This window comes from Mus musculus, chromosome 19 (assembly GCF_000001635.26).
Source record: "Mus musculus strain C57BL/6J chromosome 19, GRCm38.p6 C57BL/6J".
NCBI lineage: Eukaryota > Metazoa > Chordata > Mammalia > Rodentia > Muridae > Mus > Mus musculus.
The window spans coordinates 38,164,501-38,186,804 of NC_000085.6; the positions used below are offsets into that span (position 1 = coordinate 38,164,501).

Here is a 22,304-nt window from a genome sequence, read left to right on the forward strand (position 1 = left end):
GGAGACAAGCCCTTCTCCTTCAGCCTCAGCACATGTGGCACCCTCTGGCAGATTCATTAAGTTCCTGGACTCAAATGCAGTCTTAAACTAATTATTCATTTAAAAAAAAAACCTGCAGTGAGCCCCTTTATATTGCCCTGGAAGGATTCCTCAGAATTCCCCAGGGAGACTGCTACATTGGCAAATACAATCATTGGGAAAGCCGACTAAGACTGGATTGTTCTCACTTTGATGGTGGCAGGAAGACCACCTGCAGAGTGTCCAGAAGCTGTTGGGACACAGGGGACACCTCTGGGCTTCACCCTGCACCTTTGGCCTGATCACTTGCCTCCAGGATGTCTGACTGCCTTATCTGAAAGACTATGCCCTCTGACAACACAGGAAAGCTCCCATTTTTTCACATTTTTATTGCCCCTCGGAGTTCCTGTGGACTCTGCTCACTTTGTTTCCCCAGCCAGTTGGTTTTGTTTCATCCTTTGTACATTTTTAGATTTCTTTCCCCTCTCACCCCTTTGCTGTCTTGTTGTTTGATTCTCTGATATTTCCATCTCCTTGGACAAATGCAGTGATAAGAAAAATATTAAGAATTATAGATGTCCCCATACATCTTCCTGTATTTTGTAGTCTCCACTTGATTGCTTTCCATAATAAGGAACACATCTGCTCATGCCGCATGGCCCTCCCTCTCTTCTCGGATGATTCTAATGATGTTTTTCAGGATTTTGAGCTGAAATTGATCTCCCTATACGTAATTTCTATTTCTCATGGTTTGGGGCTTTGGATCTGCAGGAATAAGCATGGTTTCTGGCCCATTGACCCCCCTCCTTTAAATAGTAGAGAGAATTAAAACATCTTCATTCTTTCTTCCTATTTTCTTCTCAGATTGAATACACTAAGGTTTTGAAAACTTTGAGGGGTGTGCCTAAGAGGGGTGTGGTGCATAGTGCAAACTGACTCAAACTCATGAGCCTCCTGCCTCAGCTTCCTGCATGCTGAGATTACAGGCAAGCCCCACACCAACTAGCAGGAGCTGCTCTGTGAACAACAGCTCCCACCACAATTTGTTTACCATGATTCTCCCCCCACTCGCTTCAGCGTTTTTATGTCATTTTCAAACTGGAGATCCCAAAGTTTGACACAATAATCCAGAAATGACTTGAAATACTTTGTATTTAATCCTACTGAAATATCATCTCCTTAAAATTAAAGTCTTCAAAAATGTTAAAATTATATTTATTGAATGTGTGTGTGTGTGTGTGTGTGTGTTCCTGGGCACCACCACAGTGTACATGTGGAGGTCAGAGGGCAGCTTTGGGGAGTCACTTCTCTCCTGCCATGTGGGTCTTGTGGGTATCAAACTCAGGCCTGGTGGCAAGCGCCTTTACCCACTGAACCATCTTCCCAGCGTTTACTTCTTAAATGTACTCTTAATTGAAATGTCCATCTAAGCCACACTTTGTCAGACAACCACTTACGATTTTTCCCCTCAGTTTTTTGTCATGTGGAAATCAGACAGTCACATTTCCACTGATTTCTCACTGGGCCTGGGTAAGATTGTGTTTTAGAACGAAGCACGGAAGGGGCTCCTAGCACATGACTAGGGAGATGTTTCAGGGAATCAACCGTGAGACTGTCAATGAAGCCACACTCTTGGTCACTTCATCCCAGTCATTTGGGTTAAAGCTGGGTGAATACAATCCATGTCCCAACACTTGTGGGAGAGTCCATGAAGTGCCTTCCCACCTGACTGGATGAAATGGCCACCCAGTCATCACTAGGCTTCCCCAGAAGGATCTCTTACACTGCCTTGGCCTGGTTTTCTCATCTCATGTCTTCTCTGAAGTTCTCAGTGACTGTTTATCGACCATCTGTTTCAACAATTACAGAACCAATCTCCCCATTCCTTTCCTGCACAAATCACACAATTTTCTACTTCTTGAATTTTAAGATAAATTTTATTTGTGTCCAACCTTTGCTCACTACACCATCACCTCAAAAATTCCCAGGGAATATTGTAGATGTTCTCCTAATGGCTCCCATGGCCTCAAAGATCTGTGGAACAGTTGAACAAGAGTCAAGTGGGGAGAAGCATCACTCCTGTTGGGATTTTAACCTTCAAAGATTATTCTCTGGAAACTAACAAAACCCAGAGGGTTAAATGATCAAACTGCACACATCACTTCTGTGGTCCAAGCTTCTCTCTGGTTATTTTTGTCTGAACAGCTAGAGAACATCAGACTGTACTGGACTGTTTAACATGCCAAGCTCACTGTGGCCAGATGTCCTAAAAATAGAAAATTGTTCCTGAATTTGTTTTTTGTTTTTTTTTTTTTTCCTAAATCCTTTAGATATCTTCAAAATCTCCAGGAACTTCCCCAAAAATTCCCATTCTAGAAAATTACCATGTCAAATTAGTTTTCTCCCATGAATACACATGTGTGAATACGTAAACTTATATATTGGTTCTTTTTCTGTTACTCAAGTCTTTGTGAATCGTCTGTAGATACCCAGGCATTTTGTTCCTAGTGACTTCAGCATGGGCTTCCCAAGATTAGAAGGGTACACATAGAGAGACACAGTGACCCTACCCTGATCCCAAGAAAATTTTCCAGTTGTGCTATGGTGATAGAAGGTGATACAAACTAATTGTTTGGACTTTTTGCAGTTATCTTAATACGGCCCTTCACAGTACACACCCTATCAATTGATTTGAGATATAATCAAGAGTCCTTTGTTGCATATCATTGCTGAACAGCTTTAATCTTCTTTAACCTAGGGTAGCTTCTTTGCCTTTTTCTGCCTCTCAGGATGGTTGGTTTTAAAGAGTCTAAGCTAGTTATTCTCACTGATGAACTCAACTGCTTCCTGATCACTAAATATGTTATAAGTATTGTTGAAGCAGTTCTCAGTATGTGCTGTGTGTCCTGGGTGCATTGGTCTAGGTCCCAGGTATCAATGTGCCCCATTTTCTGAGCTTTTAAACTACTTGTAGAACTTTCGATGGACATGCTGCTGTCTGTTGTTTGGTAATCTCTCTGTGTAGTGGAACATTCCTCAATGTAGCAGTAATATGTCAAGAGTTATTTCGAGAATGAGTTAATACTTAGCTTCCCAATAACAAATTTAAGCAATTAAAAGTTTTATGATTTGTTATTAGTTCTTTGAGAATTTGATAAACATTTTAATCATATTTGCCTCTCTTCTTCCAACTCTTCCCAGACCTACCCCTCTCCCTATCTTTATGTCTTTTTTCCTCAACAAAACCATTTTGTGCTACCCAAATATTTTTCAGTGTGGTCTTCCACTAGAGCCTGATCAAGTTATCAGGGTTTGCAAACTTAGAGAAAAGTGGCCATTTTTTCCCAGCAGTTAACAGTTGCCAATAGTTCTACACCTAGGAGTAGAATTTTTGTGCTCAACTCTCACTCCGTGCTGGGAATTGGTCTGACTTTGGCTTGTACAGTTCAAATGTGCAGTCACCCTGCCGTGTCTAGAAGTCAGTATTTCCTTGTAGGCATCTACTGTCTCTGGTTCTTAGACTCATCCTGACCTCTGCTTTTAGATAACTGTTCCCTTTTGCATAGTGATCCCTAAGCAGTGGGGAGGAGAGGGTATAGAATATATATCCTAGCTAGAGGTAAGCAATCTGCAATCTCTTAAAAGATTTAAACATTTCATTCTTGTCTAATTGAAACTAAACTTAAAAAGAAGTCTCTGGTGCAGACATGGTGTAGATACTGACATGTTTGTTTTAAATGATCGATTATAATATTGGTCTACTATACCTGTTGGTGATATGTGTCCTCCCCAACAAAGTTCTGTTCTTTGTGAAGCAAAATGAAAGTTCTCTAAGGCAGCCACCTGTGTTTCTGACATCTTCCTTAAAAACCACTTCTTTGTATTTCCATGGAGAATCTTCCCAGGACTTGCAGGATTTTGATCTCAGCCTCTTGTCGCTCTTTTTTCCCTTTACCTTTTTATGTTCACTGTGTTTTCCCCTCTCCTAGCACAGGAGACACTGAAGACAAATGGTACCAGGAGTGGGGTCCTCCAGCCCAAGGAGGCATCCTTAGTTCTTAACAAATGGAGATTGTTAAACATACACTACTGCCTTTGAGGGGAAAGAAAAGACACTTTATACTGATTTGCATTTATTTCCTGGATCTCCTATATTTATTTGTTTATTTTTAATTAATTTGTTGTTTTTTGAGACAGGGCCCAAGCTGGCCTCAATCCTTTTGTCTCATCCTCTTGGTTACAGATTTGTAACCCCAAGGCCCTGCTTGGAAACTCTTAATGAAAACTTTTTATGCAGATATCTCATGAACTTCCTCAGTTGCTAGATGTTATATAAGTCACAAAACAGCACCATAAGCCCAGAGAACCTAAAGATTTTATTTCCATGAGACAGACCATACTTAACATTTTAAATCATTCAATAACTTATACATTGGAGTCACTCCACCTTTTTACTATTACTATGGTTTTTTGTTTTGTTTTGTTTTGTTTGAGATGGTTTTACTACCTAAGTTTGGTTATCTTGAAACTCATTATGTAGACCAGACTAGCCTTGAACTCACCTATGTAGACCTGGCTGGTCTTGAACTCACCTATGTAGACCAGGCTGGCCTTGAACTCACTGAGGTCAATCTGCCTACTTCCCAAGTGCTAAGATTAAAGGCATGTACATTATGTAACACATTCTTACTTTCTAAGCTAAACATGTTTTTCCCAATATTTGGCCATTTCATAGACACTGAGTAGGGAAGGAGTCAAGACATGAAGAAAAATTCTAGAAAAGTAAAGACACTGCATTGTATGGATTTCTGTGTAATCTCTGAGCCAATGAAGCTCTGCTGTATCCTCTTCTTCCTAGGTCCACATCTCCACTTGCAAGGCTTCATGGGACTTCCATTTTAGAGCGACATCACCTGGAATATAGCAAGACTCTCTTGCAGGATGAGGTACCAGAGTTTTTCCTCTAAGGAAACTTTCAGGTTCTGGATCTAACACTACCCCAAGTTCTTGGAAAGAGAGTGGCCTTCAGTTATGACACTGGCAATGTATATCTTTTTACAAGAACAGTTTGCATACCCCTGTCTCAGCCCATTGACAGAAGGTGCTGTACTGTGTTTGGGTTTTGGAATGCCAAGGTGTAAGTAGGAAAAGAAGGAAAGAGGCACTGAAAGTCACAGGACCTCTGAGCCCATAGGTAAAGAATGTAACAGGGCTATGTGCTCCTTGAAGTATCTATTTATAAATGTAAAGGGGTGTGTGGGGGGGAATAACAGCTATGCAGTCACTGTTTTTCTCGCTCCTGGAGCACATCCTGCAGAGTGGGGTATGGACCTTGGAGAAAAGTCAAATTTTGGTAATAGATCGGATCAAGATAAACTGCTTCTGCAGGAGAGTCCCTGTATCGAGTTTCACTGGTAGGAGGAAAGGGGAGGGACCATGGATGGATTAGGCAGGAAGTGACTTCCAACCCCTTGAACCCATTAGGATAGGCGCTCTCTGTATATCATTGCTAACTTTCCATAGGGAGAGGGCCTGGTGTTTCCCTTCATTAACTCTGCTTCAAGGGTTTATGGGCATGCAGAAAAGTTACAGATATGATCAAAATACACTTTATTAAGACAGTTCTAAACCAAGAACAACTCCAAGGACTTGTTTTAGAATGAAGAAAATAGTGTTTTTCGCAGACAGAGAACTTGCTTAGAATTACATGTTCATTAGGAAGAATGCACTCTCTGGAAAGTGGCATTTTTTTCCCCTTAAGCTTCTGTAATAAAATTTTATTAAAGGCTGAGGAACCAAATAGACAGACCCATTCCAGTCTAAAGATAGATCACAATTCTTTTAAGTGATGAAAGGTCATGAAAGCCAAGTGGGGACATTTTGTAAGAAAAAACAATTGGATATGAATGTAGGAAAAAGAAAAAGACGTGAATGGTTCTAATAGACAAGGGCCAGTGCAGCACCAAACCCCTTGTCTCCCCTTTACCTGCTATAATAGCTCTTTTGCTACAATGCTGGTGTGATGTACTGACCTTATAGCTTGTCTATTTTCTTTTTCTATAACCAAATATCGGAGTCTGGGTCATTTATGTGTAGAAGTTTACTTTGGCTTGGGACCCTGAAGTCTGGAAACTTCCAGATGAGACAGCCACAGCTCCTTGACCTCTGTTAAGGACCTTGTGAGGGAAGGTCACATGGACACACACAGGCAGACAGGACATAAGGATCCATCCCTTCCTAGTGACCTCATGCTCTTGTGACAACAAACCCAGGCCCACAAAAAAAGTCAGCAATTCTTCCTAATAATACAGTCACCTCTTAAAGGCCCCACGTCTTCACCTAACACTGTTACACCAAGAATCAAATGTCAACATAAGCTTGGGAAGGGGCATACTGTGTTCCAGTTGTTGATCCTTTGTGTGTCTAGATGGTGGGTCTCAGATAAGGCCCCGATGCTCCAGAATTATCTGTTTAACAGGGTGGGTGTGTAAAGACACAGACCCATGCCTCTATCTCCCTCTTACTGACCAGACTCTCCTGAGTCGGAACCCAGAGTCTACATTTCAAGTCAGACCATAGTGGTCGCCGGTGTGCAGAGAGACTTTCTCTCCACATAAAATTCAGGGCATAGGTGATGTCTGTTTTAGGACAATGTAAAGAAGGAGTAGATGAAAAGGATTCAGGAACCTGAGAACCTAGTGTCAATGTCTTCATGGGAGCTCTGGAGAAAGGATTTTTCTATCCATCCCTCTTGTACCACAGTAAGGCAGCGTCAATTATAATCTGTAAGCCTGATTGTGCTTCTCCTTTTTATTAAACTATTTTTAAATGATTTTATTTTCAATGTGCATTGGTATTTTTCCTGCATATATGTCTGTGTGAGGGTGTGGATGCCCTGGAACTAGACAGATAGTTATGAGTTGCCATGTGGGTGCTGGGAATTGAACCCAGGTCTTCCAGAAGAGCAGCCAGTGCTCTTAACCTCGGAGGCATCTCTCCAGCCCCTAAAGAACTAGTGTGGCTTGTTGTTGTTTTGTTTGGATTGGTTTAAGAAACACAAACCAGTGAGTGAGTTCCAGGACAGGGCTTCTCTGTGTAACATGGCTGTCCTGGAACTCACTCTGTAGACCAGATTGGCCTCAAACACAGAGATCTGCCTGCCTTTGCCTCTGCCTTCTGAATGCTGGGACTATAGGCGTGTGCCACCACTGCCCAGCTCACACTGTGTTTCTTAAGGCAAATACTATTTAAAGGCCTTCAACCAAGTAACCCACCACATAACTTAGAAGGCGTCTAGTAAGTTGCATGTATTTCCTTCTGGGGTTTGACAGTTTATAATAGAGGCACACTTTTCTATCTCCGTCTGTTTATGTTGTTTATTTTGCAGTCTAACCTGGTGTGATGGCTACTCTTGGCAAACCTCAGGAGCGGGATCCTCAGTTGAGGAAAGCCTCCATCAGTTTCGCCTGGGGGCCTGTTGATGAGGCATTTTCTTGATTGAGAATTGTTGTCAGAAAGTCCAAATCACTTTGGGCTGTGCCACCCCCGGGCAGGTGGTCCTGGGTTTGCTGAGACTGAATCTGTGGAACAAGCCAGGAAGAAGTGTTCCTCTACCAGTGCCCACCTCATGTTCTTGTCATGGGTTCCCCCAGTGATGAACTGTGATCTGCAAGCTAAAACAAACCCCTTCCTCTTCATTGTTGCTTTTGGTTGAGGTGTTGATCAGCATTGGAGACACAAATTGGAACACCTGACTTTGATGCCTACGTGAATGATTGCTATTCTTTCTAAAAAGGAATATTGCCTCTCAGTAATGTACACTGTCTTTTCAAGGACCTGTCGACAATGCTATTCAGCCTCTAATTGCAAATGCTTAACGCTTTGTCAATACGGTTGCTAGACAACACAATCACACAGCCCATTTATGAGCAGTCAAATTGACCACAAAAAATTGACACTTTAGTTAATAATATATGCCTCTTTTTATTATTCTGTAAAGAAATAAGCCCACTAAAAGTTTTCATATTTTTAACATAAGAAGTCCTTGGAATTTATTCGGCAATCTTGGCTCTTGTGGGCATCACTCAGATATTTTGTTTCTCATAGTATACTACACTGAACTGAAATATCCTTATCTTTCATAGAGTTTGATGAACAGTACTGCCTGTATTCCAAACCAGACAGGAATCAGCTTGTGAGCTGAGTGAATAGGTGGAAACATTAGTCAAATTTGCAGGAACACACATACACACAGACGAGCACGCACACTCTCGAGTGCACTCTCTCACATACACACAAACACAGACACTCACACATGCACATACTTAAACACACACATACACACATACATACACATGCACATACATACACACACTCACACTCAAGCACACACACGCACCCGCACTCATACATATATGCACATAGCAGCTAAACCATTTGGGGCTGGTCTGGCTAGACCTGGGCTAGAGACCAGGCCTCCTGGTTTGTTTTGGCACACCTGCCTCTCTCTACCTAATGCTTTCAGAACAATGTGTGAGGATATGGAGAAGAAATATTATGTGCTCGTATATTTTAAGAATTAATAGCCTAGGATTAAAAAACCACCCATGTTCACTATAAAAATTCAAGTAATAGGCAAAATATGGAAGAAAAATATGAATGGAAATGGTAGCCTTCAAATTCTACCACCCAGAAACGGCCATTTCATTAACACTGGTTGAACTTCACTGATGTAGTCTGGTGGCATAGTGTTGTGATAGCATGCCTATATTCCCAACACTTGGTAGGTAGAGGCAAGAGCATCAGAAATACAAGGTTATTCTTGGCTACATAGCCTGGGCTACATGAGGCCATGGCTCAAAAGAAAACAAACAAAAACTTGGAAGAGATGGCTCAGTGGTTAAGATCACTGGTTGCTCTTTCAGAGGTGCTGGGTTCAATTCCAGCAATCACAAGGTAGCTCACAGCCATCTGTAATGGAATCTGATGCCTTCTTCTGTCATGCAGGCATATGTGTAGAGCACTCATACACATAAATAAATAAATCTTTAAAAAAATAATAAAATCTTAAGAAAAAGACACAAAACAAAACATATAGACAAAACCCACATTGGACTGGACTGAGCTGTCTTGTGGTGTCACTGTGAACAGTTCCGAGTAAGAACAGTTTTCTCCCCTGTAATCTGGGAGTTTTCTGGCCTTTGCTTGATTCTATCCATCTAAAAACACTGACTATTGTTGTAACAGTGAACACAATGAATATTTGTTGTTGGTTTGTGGTTGGTTGGTTGGTTGGTTGGTTGGTTGATTTTTCAAGATGGGTTTCTCTGTGTAACCCTACCTGTCCTAGAACTCACTCAGTAGGCCATGCTGACCTTGAACTCAGAGATTTGCTTGCTTGAGTGCTGAGATTAAAAGTGTGTGCCACCACCACCCAGCTTGAACTCAACACTTTAACAAGACAAGTGATAGATTCCTGTCTACCAGTTACATACACTTTGCAGAATGCCAGTTCTTGTTCCAGATGATATAAAAAGATGGCCTTCATGAAAACTTGTTATGTCTAGAACTTAGGTTTGTGGGCAAAACCCCAAGTCTTCTTGATGACTGACAGTCAGATTTGGATTTTGGTTTAAAGACTTGTTTAATTTTATTTGAACCTGGAGTTGGTCTCAAAACTCTGTAAATTACTATTATCATAACAAAGATCCAACAGTGAGTTAGTTTGTAGAAATTTTCATTTCTGAGGGATTCCTCAGGTTCGCTTCACTGGAAGTGACCTTGCATGGGTCTTTATTGAGCACAGACTAAGTGGTAGACAGTTGGAAGGACAAGTTTACCCAACTGAGAAAACAAAGGCAGATGGTAGGGCTGTGTCCAGGATACACAGCTATCAATACTCGGGCTGGGACCTGGCCCTGGGCTTCTTGCTGAAAGGCAGTGTGGGATAAAAAGCTGAGACCACCCACTGTGTGGACAGGTTTTATTGGTTCAGATACCAGGTTTTCTGAAGATGAATAAGAATATTCATGAAGCACTTAGAAGCTGGTAGGGGGTAAGAAATACTCATTTGGTCTGGAATACTCATTAGTATGGAATTCAGTTTGGTACTCCTTTCTGCAGCATATTCCCCCTGTCTCTCCATCCAGGCCTACAGACTGTTGCCTCTCTCTTTCCAATGGCATAGCATAGTCCCATGCTTTATCACAATAGCCTTCACTTGGCCACACCGTTGTACGTCGGGCCTCTGTCCTGCATAACTAAAATGGTCCACCCAGAATACCATGGCTTTTAATAGCCACTCTGAGTTTTATATATATTCTAGTAATCTAGAAAGTGAAACTGATTCATATATGAAGAGATTATCAATGAGAAGCCCAGAAAAAAAAATCTACTAATTCTTTGTAAAATATTGCAAGAAAATGGTATAAGGACCATGGGAGAGGTTCATTATTTTTTTCCTGGCATACATGAGTATGAGTGTAGGTGGCAGTTTCTGAGAAGTGAGTGGTTTCATGGTTTCTCTAGAATTAGTTGGCCAGCAGTGTCACATGCCTAACCATTGGACATCCCCAGAAATCCTTTACAACAGTGCCTCAACGAATAAAAGTATGTTTTTATTCTATTGTTTTATTTCCACGTGGTCCTGAAAGAGAACACATTATTTATCCTAAAGATGTATATATGGAGTTACTGAGTCTAGTTTTAGATTTTTCAATGACCTTATTCAAAGAAGAATAGAGAAATTTACTTAAATCATGAGATTAAAAATAACAACAACAAAACAAAGAACCAGATGTCAGAGTCTGGAGAGATGGCTCAGCAGTTAAAAGCACTGGCTGCTCTTTCAATTCCCAGCACCTACATGGTAGCTCACAGTTGTCTGTAACTCTAGATCCAGGGCATCCAACACCTTTACACAGACATACGTACACACAAAACACTAATGCGCATAAAAATAAAAATAAAAATAAAGAAATTATTTAAAAAACAGACATCAAAAAAAGTAGAAAGGCAGGCTATTATCTCATTAAGTGTGTTTTGTTTGTTGTTTGTTTGTTTGTTGAACCAAAAGCCAATTGGTGGCTAAATTTATTGTGGATTGTTCATCTTACAGAGTTTAAACATCTTCCAGAATCTAAACAAGCGGCAGTTTGAAACGGTGATCCATTTGTTCGAGGTTGCAATAATAGCAACTGACCTGGCACTCTATTTCAAGTAAGTACGAGACTGGGTGTCAGGATGTCCTTGGGCCCTGTGTCCTGCCTGCCATGAACTGCACTGACGTCAAAAGACATGGAGAGATGGCTCATTACTTAAGAGCATTTGATGTTCTTGCAAAGGGCTAGGGTTGGATACTAGGACCCACGCTGGGTGGCTCACAGTGGCCTGTCCTGTAACTTCAGCTTGAGGGATATGATGTCCCCATCTGGCCTCCGTAGTCATTCACACACATAGATAAAATGTTTTAGAACAGGCTCACAAATCTGTTTTCTTTTTAGAATGCCAGTTTTTCTCAAGATAGTTGACTGACAGTGAACTTACTCTATTTTGGAGATGTAGTTTTGAAAACACGAGCCTCTCCTGTGAAATAACCTATGACCTAAAGGAGCTCAAACAGAAGGAAACAGAGCACACTGCTTAAATAATGTCACAAAACTGCACAGGAGGCTTTGCGTCCTGGTGACTCACAGTGGTTCAGAATCTAGTGTTTAATTGGATTTGTTTAGTGGTAGAATCCGTGCCAGAATCTGGTATATGGTATTTCAGGCTCAGAAATTTGATTGTGAGAGTTTTGGGCTGAACAATCTTGATGATTCTAACACAAAAACTAAATTCACAAAACTTGAGCTTTACACAGCAGAGGGCCAAGGAGACCAGATGTGCCAAGTGTATGCACAGTTTCTTCTCAATAAAATATAAGGTTTCATGGGGGAATATTGATTAGAAAGAGGTGGTATATTTATCGGATCCAGATAAAAGGTGATGTTTTTGCACAGTCAAAAATTACCTTGCGAATCCTCCTTTAAAAATCTAACTATTGAACAGTTCAGCTGTGACAAGTGCTTAGAATAGCATGGTTTCCAGATACCCAGGGCTCACATCCCTGTGATAACCCATCGTGTTATCCCATGTGTAACCCATCGTGTCTCATGTGCTTGGGAGTTTCATTTTTAAGGATAGAAATGAAAGTCATGATGCAGTTGGGCGCTCCATCCCCGTTTCATCATGAAAAGTTCTCTTACCTTCCAAAGAGAGACTCTGATACCAACACGTTTCACCCTTTCTGATCCTGTCCCTCTGCGGTCCTGTTGAGTGTGTGCGATTTTTTTCCCCACATATGACACCAGGGTGTTTGCAAATATATTTCTGCAACTTGCTTTTCCCACATAGCGTTGTGTAAGGATTTGCCTTTGTTGATGAGTCTTCTAGGTGGTTTAAAATATTCCTGTTGAGGCACTACAACTGGATTGATTATAAGGCCTTCACTAATGCGTCAGATTCAAGATATGACCCTGATGCAACCAAACAACGATGCAATTAAGAGCTAATAAAAGGGCTGGCCAGAGGCTCAGTAAATGCCATATAAGCATGAAGTTCTGAGTTTGGATTCCCTAGCATCCATACACAAAGCTGAGTGTGTCAGGAAGCTCTGGTAACTCTAGCATGCAGAGGGGATGGTAGAGAAGGTGGCTGGGTAGTGACCCATCAAGCAAAGACATCTAATGTCCAGCTTGGCTTTTACACACAGAAGTGCACTCACCTGCCTTCCATCCTTACACACACACACACACATAGACAGATGAATAAATAATAATAATAATAATAATAGAGTTTCAAGTCACTTGCTTCAGTTGTACAGTGCTCAACTGTTAGATAATTCCCTTCCACTTCTCCACATATATAAATTCAGATTCTATCTTATTTCCATGATTGCCCATGATGCTACGTTGCAGATCCTTGTGCACTCGATATGTGAGTTCCTATACCTGGGAGTGGGCGTATGCGGTGTGTGCATGTGTGTTGTATATGCTGTATATCCTGTATATGTCAGGCTCCACCACTGACACCCTACCAGCAGTATGCCAAGATTCTCTGAGGGGCACATTTGGATTTCCATTTGCTAACCTATTGAGCATGAGGTGACACCCTCTTGCTTAGATCTGTATTTTCCTAATTGCCAATGAGATCAGCCATCCGTGAATATCGGCTTCTGTGTTTCTGTTGGGCCTGTGTGCTACGCTGGTACAGCTCGCGGCCTCTGTGTCTCTTTTGCTTTTTTCTTGTTTGAACCTTTGGTTTTTACTGTACTCAAATGTTTGTGGGTTCTCCCCCACTCTGTGGTTTGTGCTTTTTCTGCTTCCAGCCCTTTCTATGCCAGGGAGAGTCAGAATTGCCTGCTCTCTATCCTGGCTCTTGGCCCCTGCTCGGCAGACAGCCTGAGACAGAGTGGGAGCATAGAATATGAAAGGCAAGCATTTAAGATCATTCTCTGTGGAAAAATCGTTGCACAGCTGTATCTTTTCCAGGAAGAGAACCATGTTTCAAAAGATCGTTGATACCTGCGAGCAGATGCAAAGTGAAGAAGAAACCATCAAATACGTAACCTCCGACCCGACCAAAAAGGAAGTCATCATGTGAGCAGCCAGAATGTTCCCTCCTTTTGGGCAAAACAGCATGTTTTGTACTTTTTAGTATTTTGTATTTATTAGTTTAGTAATTCTTCTTTTCTTCCTAAGGGCCATGATGATGACTGCCTGTGACCTGTCTGCCATCACCAAGCCCTGGGAGGTGCAGAGTCAGGCAAGTCCCACAGCATTTCCTTCCCTGTCACACACCTGTGACCTGTCAGTCACACACCTTTATAACCTGTGACCTGTTACCTGTCACACACCTGTCAGTTACACACCTGTGACCTGTCAGTTACACCCCCTGTGACCTGCCACACACCTGTGACCTTTCATTCACACACCTGTGACCTGTCTGCCATCACCAAGCCCTGGGAAGTACAGAGTCAGGTTAAGTTTTGGGACATTTCTCTTCCTGTCACACATCAGGAGCTGCCTAAGTCCTGAAAGGCCACACAGTGATCTCTGACAACTACAGACTCCTCTTTTATGTTTACACACAGCAGCAGGCCAGTGGGTCACTGGATAATGTCCCAGAACAAGGAAAAACATAGAAGACTTTGGGAATAAAATGTGAGGTTGAAAGTGGGGTCTTCCTTATTATTAGACAAGCTATTTTTATGTAGAATTCTCCAGACATGATGGCTCAGTCCTATAATCTCATGAGGGGTCCAAGGCAGGATACAGGATTCAGTGATAACCTGGGCTACATAATAAGACCTATTAAATGAATCCAACATGTGATCTTCTCAGTATGGGAGGTGAGTCAGAACAGGCCTCAGTGGGATGGATGGTTCGTTCTATTTAGCTGGCCTTGCTCCCGAGGTCTCTTCTACAATGCACTCTCACTTCCTGGAAGGTACTGACTGGGGGTCCACACTCAGGGCTGTTCTTCATCTGTTTTGGGGGGAAGGTGATGAGGGGGTGCTTAGCTACCTGTCCTCTCATTAACTAGATGGAAGCAGCTGCCCTTTTTCAGTGACATCTAGGTGAAACTTTCGGCAGTAGAGCCAGAATTACTTCGGTTTAACTGACCATCCTGATTACATTTAGAAAGAAAAAGTCACTAGACTGCACTGTGGGAGAGGGCAGACACCTTGTTTTCAGCCATCTCTGGTTTGTGGCTGTGGATCCTGAGGAAAAGATAGTTTGCAAAGAGAAAAGTGTATACGCTTATGTAAGTTTTACATGGCCCAGGGCCTTCATAAGTAAACTCAAGCAAGTTACCATTGTGTATTTAAAAAACATATAAATTGTATATGTATATATATGTGTGTGTATATATGTATGTATATACACATATATATGTATATATGTATTATGTATGTATGTGTGTATACATATATAATACATGCATATATATATACATATATATGTGTGTGTGTGTGTGTGTGTTTGTATACACACGTACATACATGATGGAGCGATGGCTCAGTGGGTAAACACAACCCTGCAACACAATCCTGTGGTGTATTAGATACGTGTATAGCCCCTCTTCTGTGTGTTGTGGTGTGTGTGTATATGTGGTGTGTTCACCATATGCAGACCTATGCAAGGTGATCACAGCAGATTAAAACAGGTTCGGAAACCATGAGGGCCTAAGGCAGTTTGGTTTGAGAAACTCAAACATCCTCCCATCCCCCTTTTCACTGAGAAGCGATGGAAACAACTTCAAGACACTGTGCTCAGAGTTGGTCCAGAGCCTTCCCGTAGGCGTCGTTTTGTAACTCCAGAACAGATAACTTGGCAGCAGCTCAAGCTTCGGCTGGAGATCCAATGCTCAGACATCGCTCATGCTAACATGTCGAGAGTTCTCGGCTAGCAGAGGGTATCACAAACCATGCCTCTGTGTTTTGCAGGTAGCACTTCTGGTTGCAAATGAATTTTGGGAACAAGGAGATCTGGAAAGAACAGTGCTGCAGCAGCAACCAATTGTAAAGACCCCTTCATCACTGTGTTACCTATTAGAAACCACCCCCGAAACTCTTAGAAAATACCTTAAAAGGATTCACTTCTCTTTCTAGCCTATGATGGACAGAAGCAAAAAGGATGAACTCCCGAAACTTCAAGTGGGATTTATTGATTTTGTTTGTACTTTCGTATATAAGGTATGTAAACAAACTATTTGAATGAACTGTAGAATCATTTCATTGAGAAGTTTCCTTTCAAACTAAAATTAGAGTGAGCTGGGTGTGGTGGTATATACCTGCAATCCCAGCTCTCAGGAGGCTGGGGGTCAAGATTTCAAAGTCACCTTGGACTACATGCTAAGTTTCAGGCCAGCCTGGGATATATCACAATACCTTATCTAATAAATTAATTAAAACTAACCCAAGTAAAAAAGTTACCAATGAAGAAAGCCATTAGGTCATCCCACTCCCTGAGTAGTCTGAGCACTCACATTTATTTATTCAGAGTGGAATAAAATGTACAAGAACTCACATGTGAGCCATGCACAGACCTACTTGACAGACGGCAAAGAGCACCCACGTTTCCCAAGCTTCAGAAGCAGACAGGCTCACCCCAGCAGCTCCCAACACTGCCCAGCTCACAGCTTCCCTTCTACACCAGATCACGACTGAAAGTCAACTACCTGATTAATCAGACTCCCACCTCAACTTCTCTGCAGGAGTTCTCTCGGTTTCATGGAGAGATCACACCCATGCTGAACGGCCTTCAGAATAACAGGGTGGAATGGAAATCCCTGGCGGAGGAGTACGAGGCGAAGGTGAAGGTGACTGAAGAAGAGGCGGGAAAGCAGGAAGAAGAAGCCTCAGATGGAAAAGGTTGGCTGGATTCAGTGTTTACTATGTGTGCGTTGTGGGGGGTGGGCAGGTGGGGGTCACTTGACAAAAACACAGACCTAATGTACTAACAGGAAGCTGCCTTGCTGGTGCAGGCAGGTAAGGTAAGAAGTTTGTAGTTTTCAGGGTTATTTTACCGCCCAGACAAGATCTTATGCATAATTCTGGGTGGAGGTGACTGGTCCAGACTGGTCCATGTACAGCAAGGGCTACAACTGGGCACTAGCATCGCTCTCGAAGGTGGCCCTAGGGCTTCTCAATAAAACATAGGGCCAGGAGTCAGGAACAGCCAAGAACACAGTGCTTGCTGTGAAATGCTGGACAGCTTGTCTGGAAGTCTGGAAACTCTCTCTAGGTTATACACGGGGTTTTACAGATTTACATTTTAAGGAAGTCCTACAGGTAAAATTAAAGCGGGCCAGCCACTAGGGTGGCTTGAAATCACAACTCCTGTAGTCACCTATCAGGTTTATCATTGTTTTTAGACAGCATGTTAGAATGCTTACAATGAATGAATTATTAGTTGTTCAACTGAATATTCATATTCATAGTGGGATGCTGGGCTCAGTGGTAGAATCTATCCTAGCATATTCAAAAACCCTCTTCTGGATTCCCAGCATTTCAGATAGCAGAATGCTAATTTGATGGTGGTGGTGGGTTGCTCTTGTGTGTGTGTGTGTGTGCGCGCGCACGCGTGCATGTGTGTTGAGGTTGGGGCCTGAGAAGCTGTGTACCTTGTCATTTGAGACAGGTTTTGTCACTGGTCTGGAGCTTACTCAGCAAAGCTGGCTGGCTAGTCTCACATATCTACCTGTCTCTACCCCACAATCCCGCCACCTGAGTACTAGGGGTTACAAGCATCTACCACCATGCTCAGCCTTTTTACATGGATTCTGGGTCTCAAATTTAGGTCCTTGTGCCTGAGCAGCAAGCCCTTTTCCTACTGAGCCTGGGATGTTAATGTCTGTCTGCAAAGGTTAGCACCATAAGCTTTGTAAGCAATTCCTATTGGCAAAGAAACCATCTGTGTGTAGAAGGCCTTGAAAGAAGTTGCTTTTACATAAGTGTACTGCTCGGTCAGATTTTACTGTTCATTGGGAGTGGAGAAACCAAAGTTACGGATGTCCCACAACAGAATAAAGGCAGGGCTTTCTGATTCCTCTGGGCCCACTCATTAAAGCATTCATGGGTGTGTGTTCTCACTGCTGTGCCAGATAAGCCTTAGGGAAAGACAGGACCTTCTCTCTAAGCTCTTAACATCTGAAGGGAGAGCTGGGCATTAAGCAGCCAATACAAAACCCAACGGTGAGCCTTAACATGTGCATGGGGTATGTACTAGGAAGGCTCCCCTGAAAAGGGAGGGTGCCTGTGCTAAGGTCCCAAGACACCAAGTCCCAACTCATGCAAAGGAGCAGAGGAGGGTGAAGGAAAAATAAAATATGTAAAATAGCTACTGACATGGGAATAAGCTTGGTGTAGCAGAATAATTGAAAAGTGTGTCCATGTGTAGTTAAGAGAGGACAGAAACCCAAGTACCAGATGAAGCTGGGAGTGTAGGTGGCTGGCCAACAGCACACAGGCTGCAGCCAGCTGCATTGCAGTCAATGAGGGATTAGCGCAACCCCAGGAATACATGAGAAGTGATTTTGACTAATGTTATGTTGTCGTACACATGAGAATGTGAGTCCATAAGGAGAAAATTTTTTAGGAAAAGGAAATTTGATGATACTGACACCTCTTTGCAGTGACTCCTGACGCTTTACTTAGTAAGTTTATTGGAGGGAAGCCTTCATTCTTTAATACAGCATTTTTATCAGTTCTTTGAGAATTTCACGCATGGACATCATTCACATTGGCTATTTTGATTCCACCCTCTCCCTCAATGCCCCCCAGACTGTACACACTTGAATACATTTATTTCTAACTTTTGTCTATTATTTGGAGAATTCATTGGGAATTAAGACCACTGTGCTCTCTGCAGGCTTCAGGTTCTGTGCCTGTGGCTCAGATTCCAGCTTTGTTTAATCTCAAGGAGACAGACACTGAGATTGTGACTGGGTAACTGCTAATCAAATTTACCTTTATTTTGTTTTTGAGACAGAGTCTCACTATGAATCCTTGGCTAGCCAGATAGAACTCACAGAGATCTGCCTGGCCCTGCCTTCTGGGATGCTGGGATTACAGGTGTATCCACACCTGTTGGTTTTGTTGTTGTTGTTTGAGACAAGACCTCATGTAGCTTTGACCGTCCTGGAATCCACTATTGCCTCAAACTCACCAAGATCCACCAGCCTCTGCCTCCCAAGGGCTGGGATTAAAGACATATGTCACTACACCTGGCTCTTGAATTTTATTTTTCAAATTTTCTCCAATTTAAGCATATGAGGAGTACCTTGCCCGCATGTGTATGTGCACCATGTGTGTTTCTGTTGCCGGTAGAGGTCAAAAGAGGGTATCAGATCCCTTGGAACTGGAGTTACAGATGGTTGTGAGCCATCATGTTGGTGCCGAGAATAAAGGACTACCTCTGCAAGAGCCAGTGCTCTAAACTGCCGGGCCATCTTTCCAGCCCCATGAGTTTGATGTTTAAGTGAGCCAATTGTGAATAAACAATTGGTTTTAAACAGTCAAACCCTATTATAGATCTGATACAAATACCACAGGGATGTAAGAAGACGAGCACTGTATCACACTGACTCCTGATGCTTTTTTCTGGTCTTTCACTAGCTGCCACAGATTTAGGAGGCAGCGCCGAAGACAAAAAGTCCAAAACATGCTTAATGTTATAATCTAACTGGTCTGTATTTCAAGTATCATCTTAGTTTCCACGAAAAAAAAACATCCAAAAGAGCCTCCTTGATTGAGTTCTGTCCAGTGACCAAGAAGTGACAGAAGAGGAAGAGCCCCAGAGATTCTGCCATGTGACTACCCACAGATTATCCATTGCTGACCTGGAAACCCTGTGAGCTAAATAAAGTTTAGTAAAAACAAAACATGACAAAAAACAATGGATTTTCTGAGTTTGTTTTAAATTTTAAAAAGAAATGCTATTTTGAAATGAGTCACAAGTTTTATATATTGTGTGTATTTATTAAGAGTGGTTTATATGTATGTGTCTGAGTCTATGTGACATGTGTCTCAGTGCTGGTGAGGGCCAGAAGGCGGCTCCAGGTCCCCAGGAACTTGAGTTACAGGTAACTGAGCAGTCTGACGTGGGTTCTGTGATCCCAAGGAGGACAGCAAGTGCTCGTGACTGCTGCGCCATCTCGCAGCCTGGGGACTAGTATAAAATAGATCACTAACTACTCATTTGCTGAAACTGCCATGACAAGTAGCACATGCCAGGCAGCTTAGACCACAGCCATTTATTTCCTCATAACTCCTGTGCTGGAACCTGGAAGTTCGAGACTAGTGTACTGGCATGCTTGTTCTTTAGAAGGCCATTTACCCTGGGTTGTCACATAGGCAGCTCTGTGTCCCTTGCTTATAAGGACACAAGCTCTATTGGATTAGGGCTCACTCCTGAGACTTCATTTCAGCCATAGTTACCTCTCCAAGGACCTTATGTTCAACATGCTGTACGAAAGATTAGGAGTCTACAATATGATTGGTAAGGGGAAGGGTCTCAGCCTATAACACTCATACCTGTGATCAATACCTCTACTTTCTAAACTAAAAATCATTCATCAGCATGTTCAGAGAAGATACGGGATAGAATGAGCCATGCATATACAGTATGGGAAACAAAGAAAAAAAAAAAACGATGTTGAAAGAAATCCACATACTCTCTCGTTTCTATTTTTCTCCTTTAATAATGAAACAATGGCCAAAGTATTTTTAGCAGTTTATAAAAAACTGTTTTTTCCCTATGCCTTCTCCCTTTCAAACTCTAAAATAAATTACTTTGTTATGTACAACTAAGAATACTTTTAACATACACTATTACTCTTATTGAAAGAATTTTGGTAAGACACTACTATATAATTTTATAGTTAAATCAGTTAATAAATATTCAGAATTGAGTATTTAATTGAGCAAAAACTTATTTTCAAAAGAAGTCTAGAAAGACCAGTTAATATTACTTTTGGGCATTTCTGCTCAAATACCTGGCCCAAGAGGAACTAGTCCAGAGCCCTCAGGACACAGGAACTGAGGAGCAGCCTGGGACAGGATCTTTCCAGTTTACATCTGCGCCTGGAGATGATCCTGTGCCACAGTTCTCCATACTCAAATCCCACTGGGAGAGAACTGGTCTCTCAGGAGTGCTGACATGGAGTCTTGCAGGAGGACAAGCCACAGTCAGAGACAGCAAGACCAGCTGAGATAACCAGAGATAACCAGATGGCAAGAGGCAAGCACAAGAACATAAGGAACAGAAACCAAGGCTACTTGGCACCTTCAGAATCCAGTTCTCGCACCACAGCGAGCCCTGGATACCCCAACACAACAGAAAAGCAAGACTCTGATTTAAAATCACATCTCATGATGATGATAGAGGACTTTAAGTAGGACATAAATAACTCCCTTAAAGAAATACAGGAGAACAAAGGTAAACAGGTAGAAGCCCTTAAAGAGGAGACAGAAAAATCCCTTATAGATTTACAGAAAAACACAACCAAACAGGTGAAGGAAGTGAACAAAACCATCCAGGTTCTACAAATGTAAATAGAAACAATAAAGAAATCACAAAGGGAGACAATCCTTGAAATAGAAAACCTAGGAAATAGACCAGGAGTCATTGATGCAAGCATCACCAACAGATACAAGAGAGAATCTCAGGTGCAGAAGATACCATATATTGACACAACAGTCAAAGAAAATACAAAATGCAAAAAGCTGCTAGGCCAAAAACATCCAGGAAATCCAGGACACAATGAGAAGACCAAACCTATGGATAATAGGTATAGAAGAGCGTGAAGATTCCCAACTTAAAGGGCCAGTAAATATCTTCAACAAAATTATAGACGAAAACTTAACCTAACCTAAAGAAAGAGATGCCCATGAACATACAAGAAGCTTACAGAACTCCAAATAGATTGGACCAGAAAAGAAATTCCTCCCATCACATAATAGTCAAAACACCAAATGCACAAAACAAAGAAAGAATATTAAAAGCAGTAAGGCAAAAGGTCAAGTAACATATAAAGGCAGGCCTGTCAGAATTACGCCAGACTTTTCAACAGAGTCTATGAAAGCTAGAAGATCCTGGGCAAATGTCATACAGACCCTAAGAGAACAGAAATGCCAGCTCAGGCTACTATACCCAGCAAAACTCTCAATTACCATTGATGAAGAAACCAAGATATTCCATGACAAAACCAAATTTACAGATATCTTTCCACAAATCCAACCCTGCAAAGGATAATAGATGGAAAACTTCAACACAAGGAGAGAAACTACACCCTATAAAAAGCAAGAAAGTAATCTTTCAACAAACCCAAAAGAAGAGAGCCACACAAACATAATTCCACCTCTAACAACAAAAATAACAGGAACTAACAATCACTATTCCTTAATTTCCCTCCCATCAATGGGCTCAATTCCCCAATAAAAAGACATAGATTAACAGACTGGATATGAAACAGGACCCAGCATTTTGCTGCAAACTCAAACAGCAAAGAAGCACCTAGAGTTACAGACAGTTGTGAACTACCAAGTGGATGCTGTGAATTGAACCCAAGTCTTCTAGAAGAGCAGCCAATGCTCTTAACTGCTGAGTCATCTCTCCAGCCCTGGTAAGATTCAGTTTTAAGCAATGCATTTTGGGTGGGTGGAGTCATGTGGCTTGTGTCCTTTCCTTTGTGTCTGCCACCTCCTCATGGCCTTCATTAGGCCTGGATTCCCATGCTGACTC

At 42.0% G+C, this 22,304-nt stretch overlaps 1 protein-coding gene across 2 annotated transcripts in view; it reads left to right on the plus strand.

Moving 5' to 3' along the window:
• The window catches only part of Pde6c (phosphodiesterase 6C, cGMP specific, cone, alpha prime), a 51,175-nt gene extending 31,720 nt beyond the window's left edge, over positions 1-19,455 (plus strand). The window contains exons 15-22 of one of the 2 annotated variants that reach the window (NM_033614.2): positions 4,877-4,964; positions 11,135-11,235; positions 13,548-13,655; positions 13,758-13,821; positions 15,506-15,580; positions 15,671-15,754; positions 16,276-16,432; positions 19,178-19,455. In NM_033614.2, coding sequence (NP_291092.1) covers positions 4,877-4,964; positions 11,135-11,235; positions 13,548-13,655; positions 13,758-13,821; positions 15,506-15,580; positions 15,671-15,754; positions 16,276-16,432; positions 19,178-19,239 — 739 coding nt within the window. In that variant the 3' untranslated portion in view covers positions 19,240-19,455. The remainder of the gene's footprint in view (positions 1-4,876; positions 4,965-11,134; positions 11,236-13,547; positions 13,656-13,757; positions 13,822-15,505; positions 15,581-15,670; positions 15,755-16,275; positions 16,433-19,177) is intronic. The other variant, NM_001170959.1, reaches the window with a different exon arrangement.
• The last annotated feature ends 2,849 nt before the right edge of the window (positions 19,456-22,304 follow it).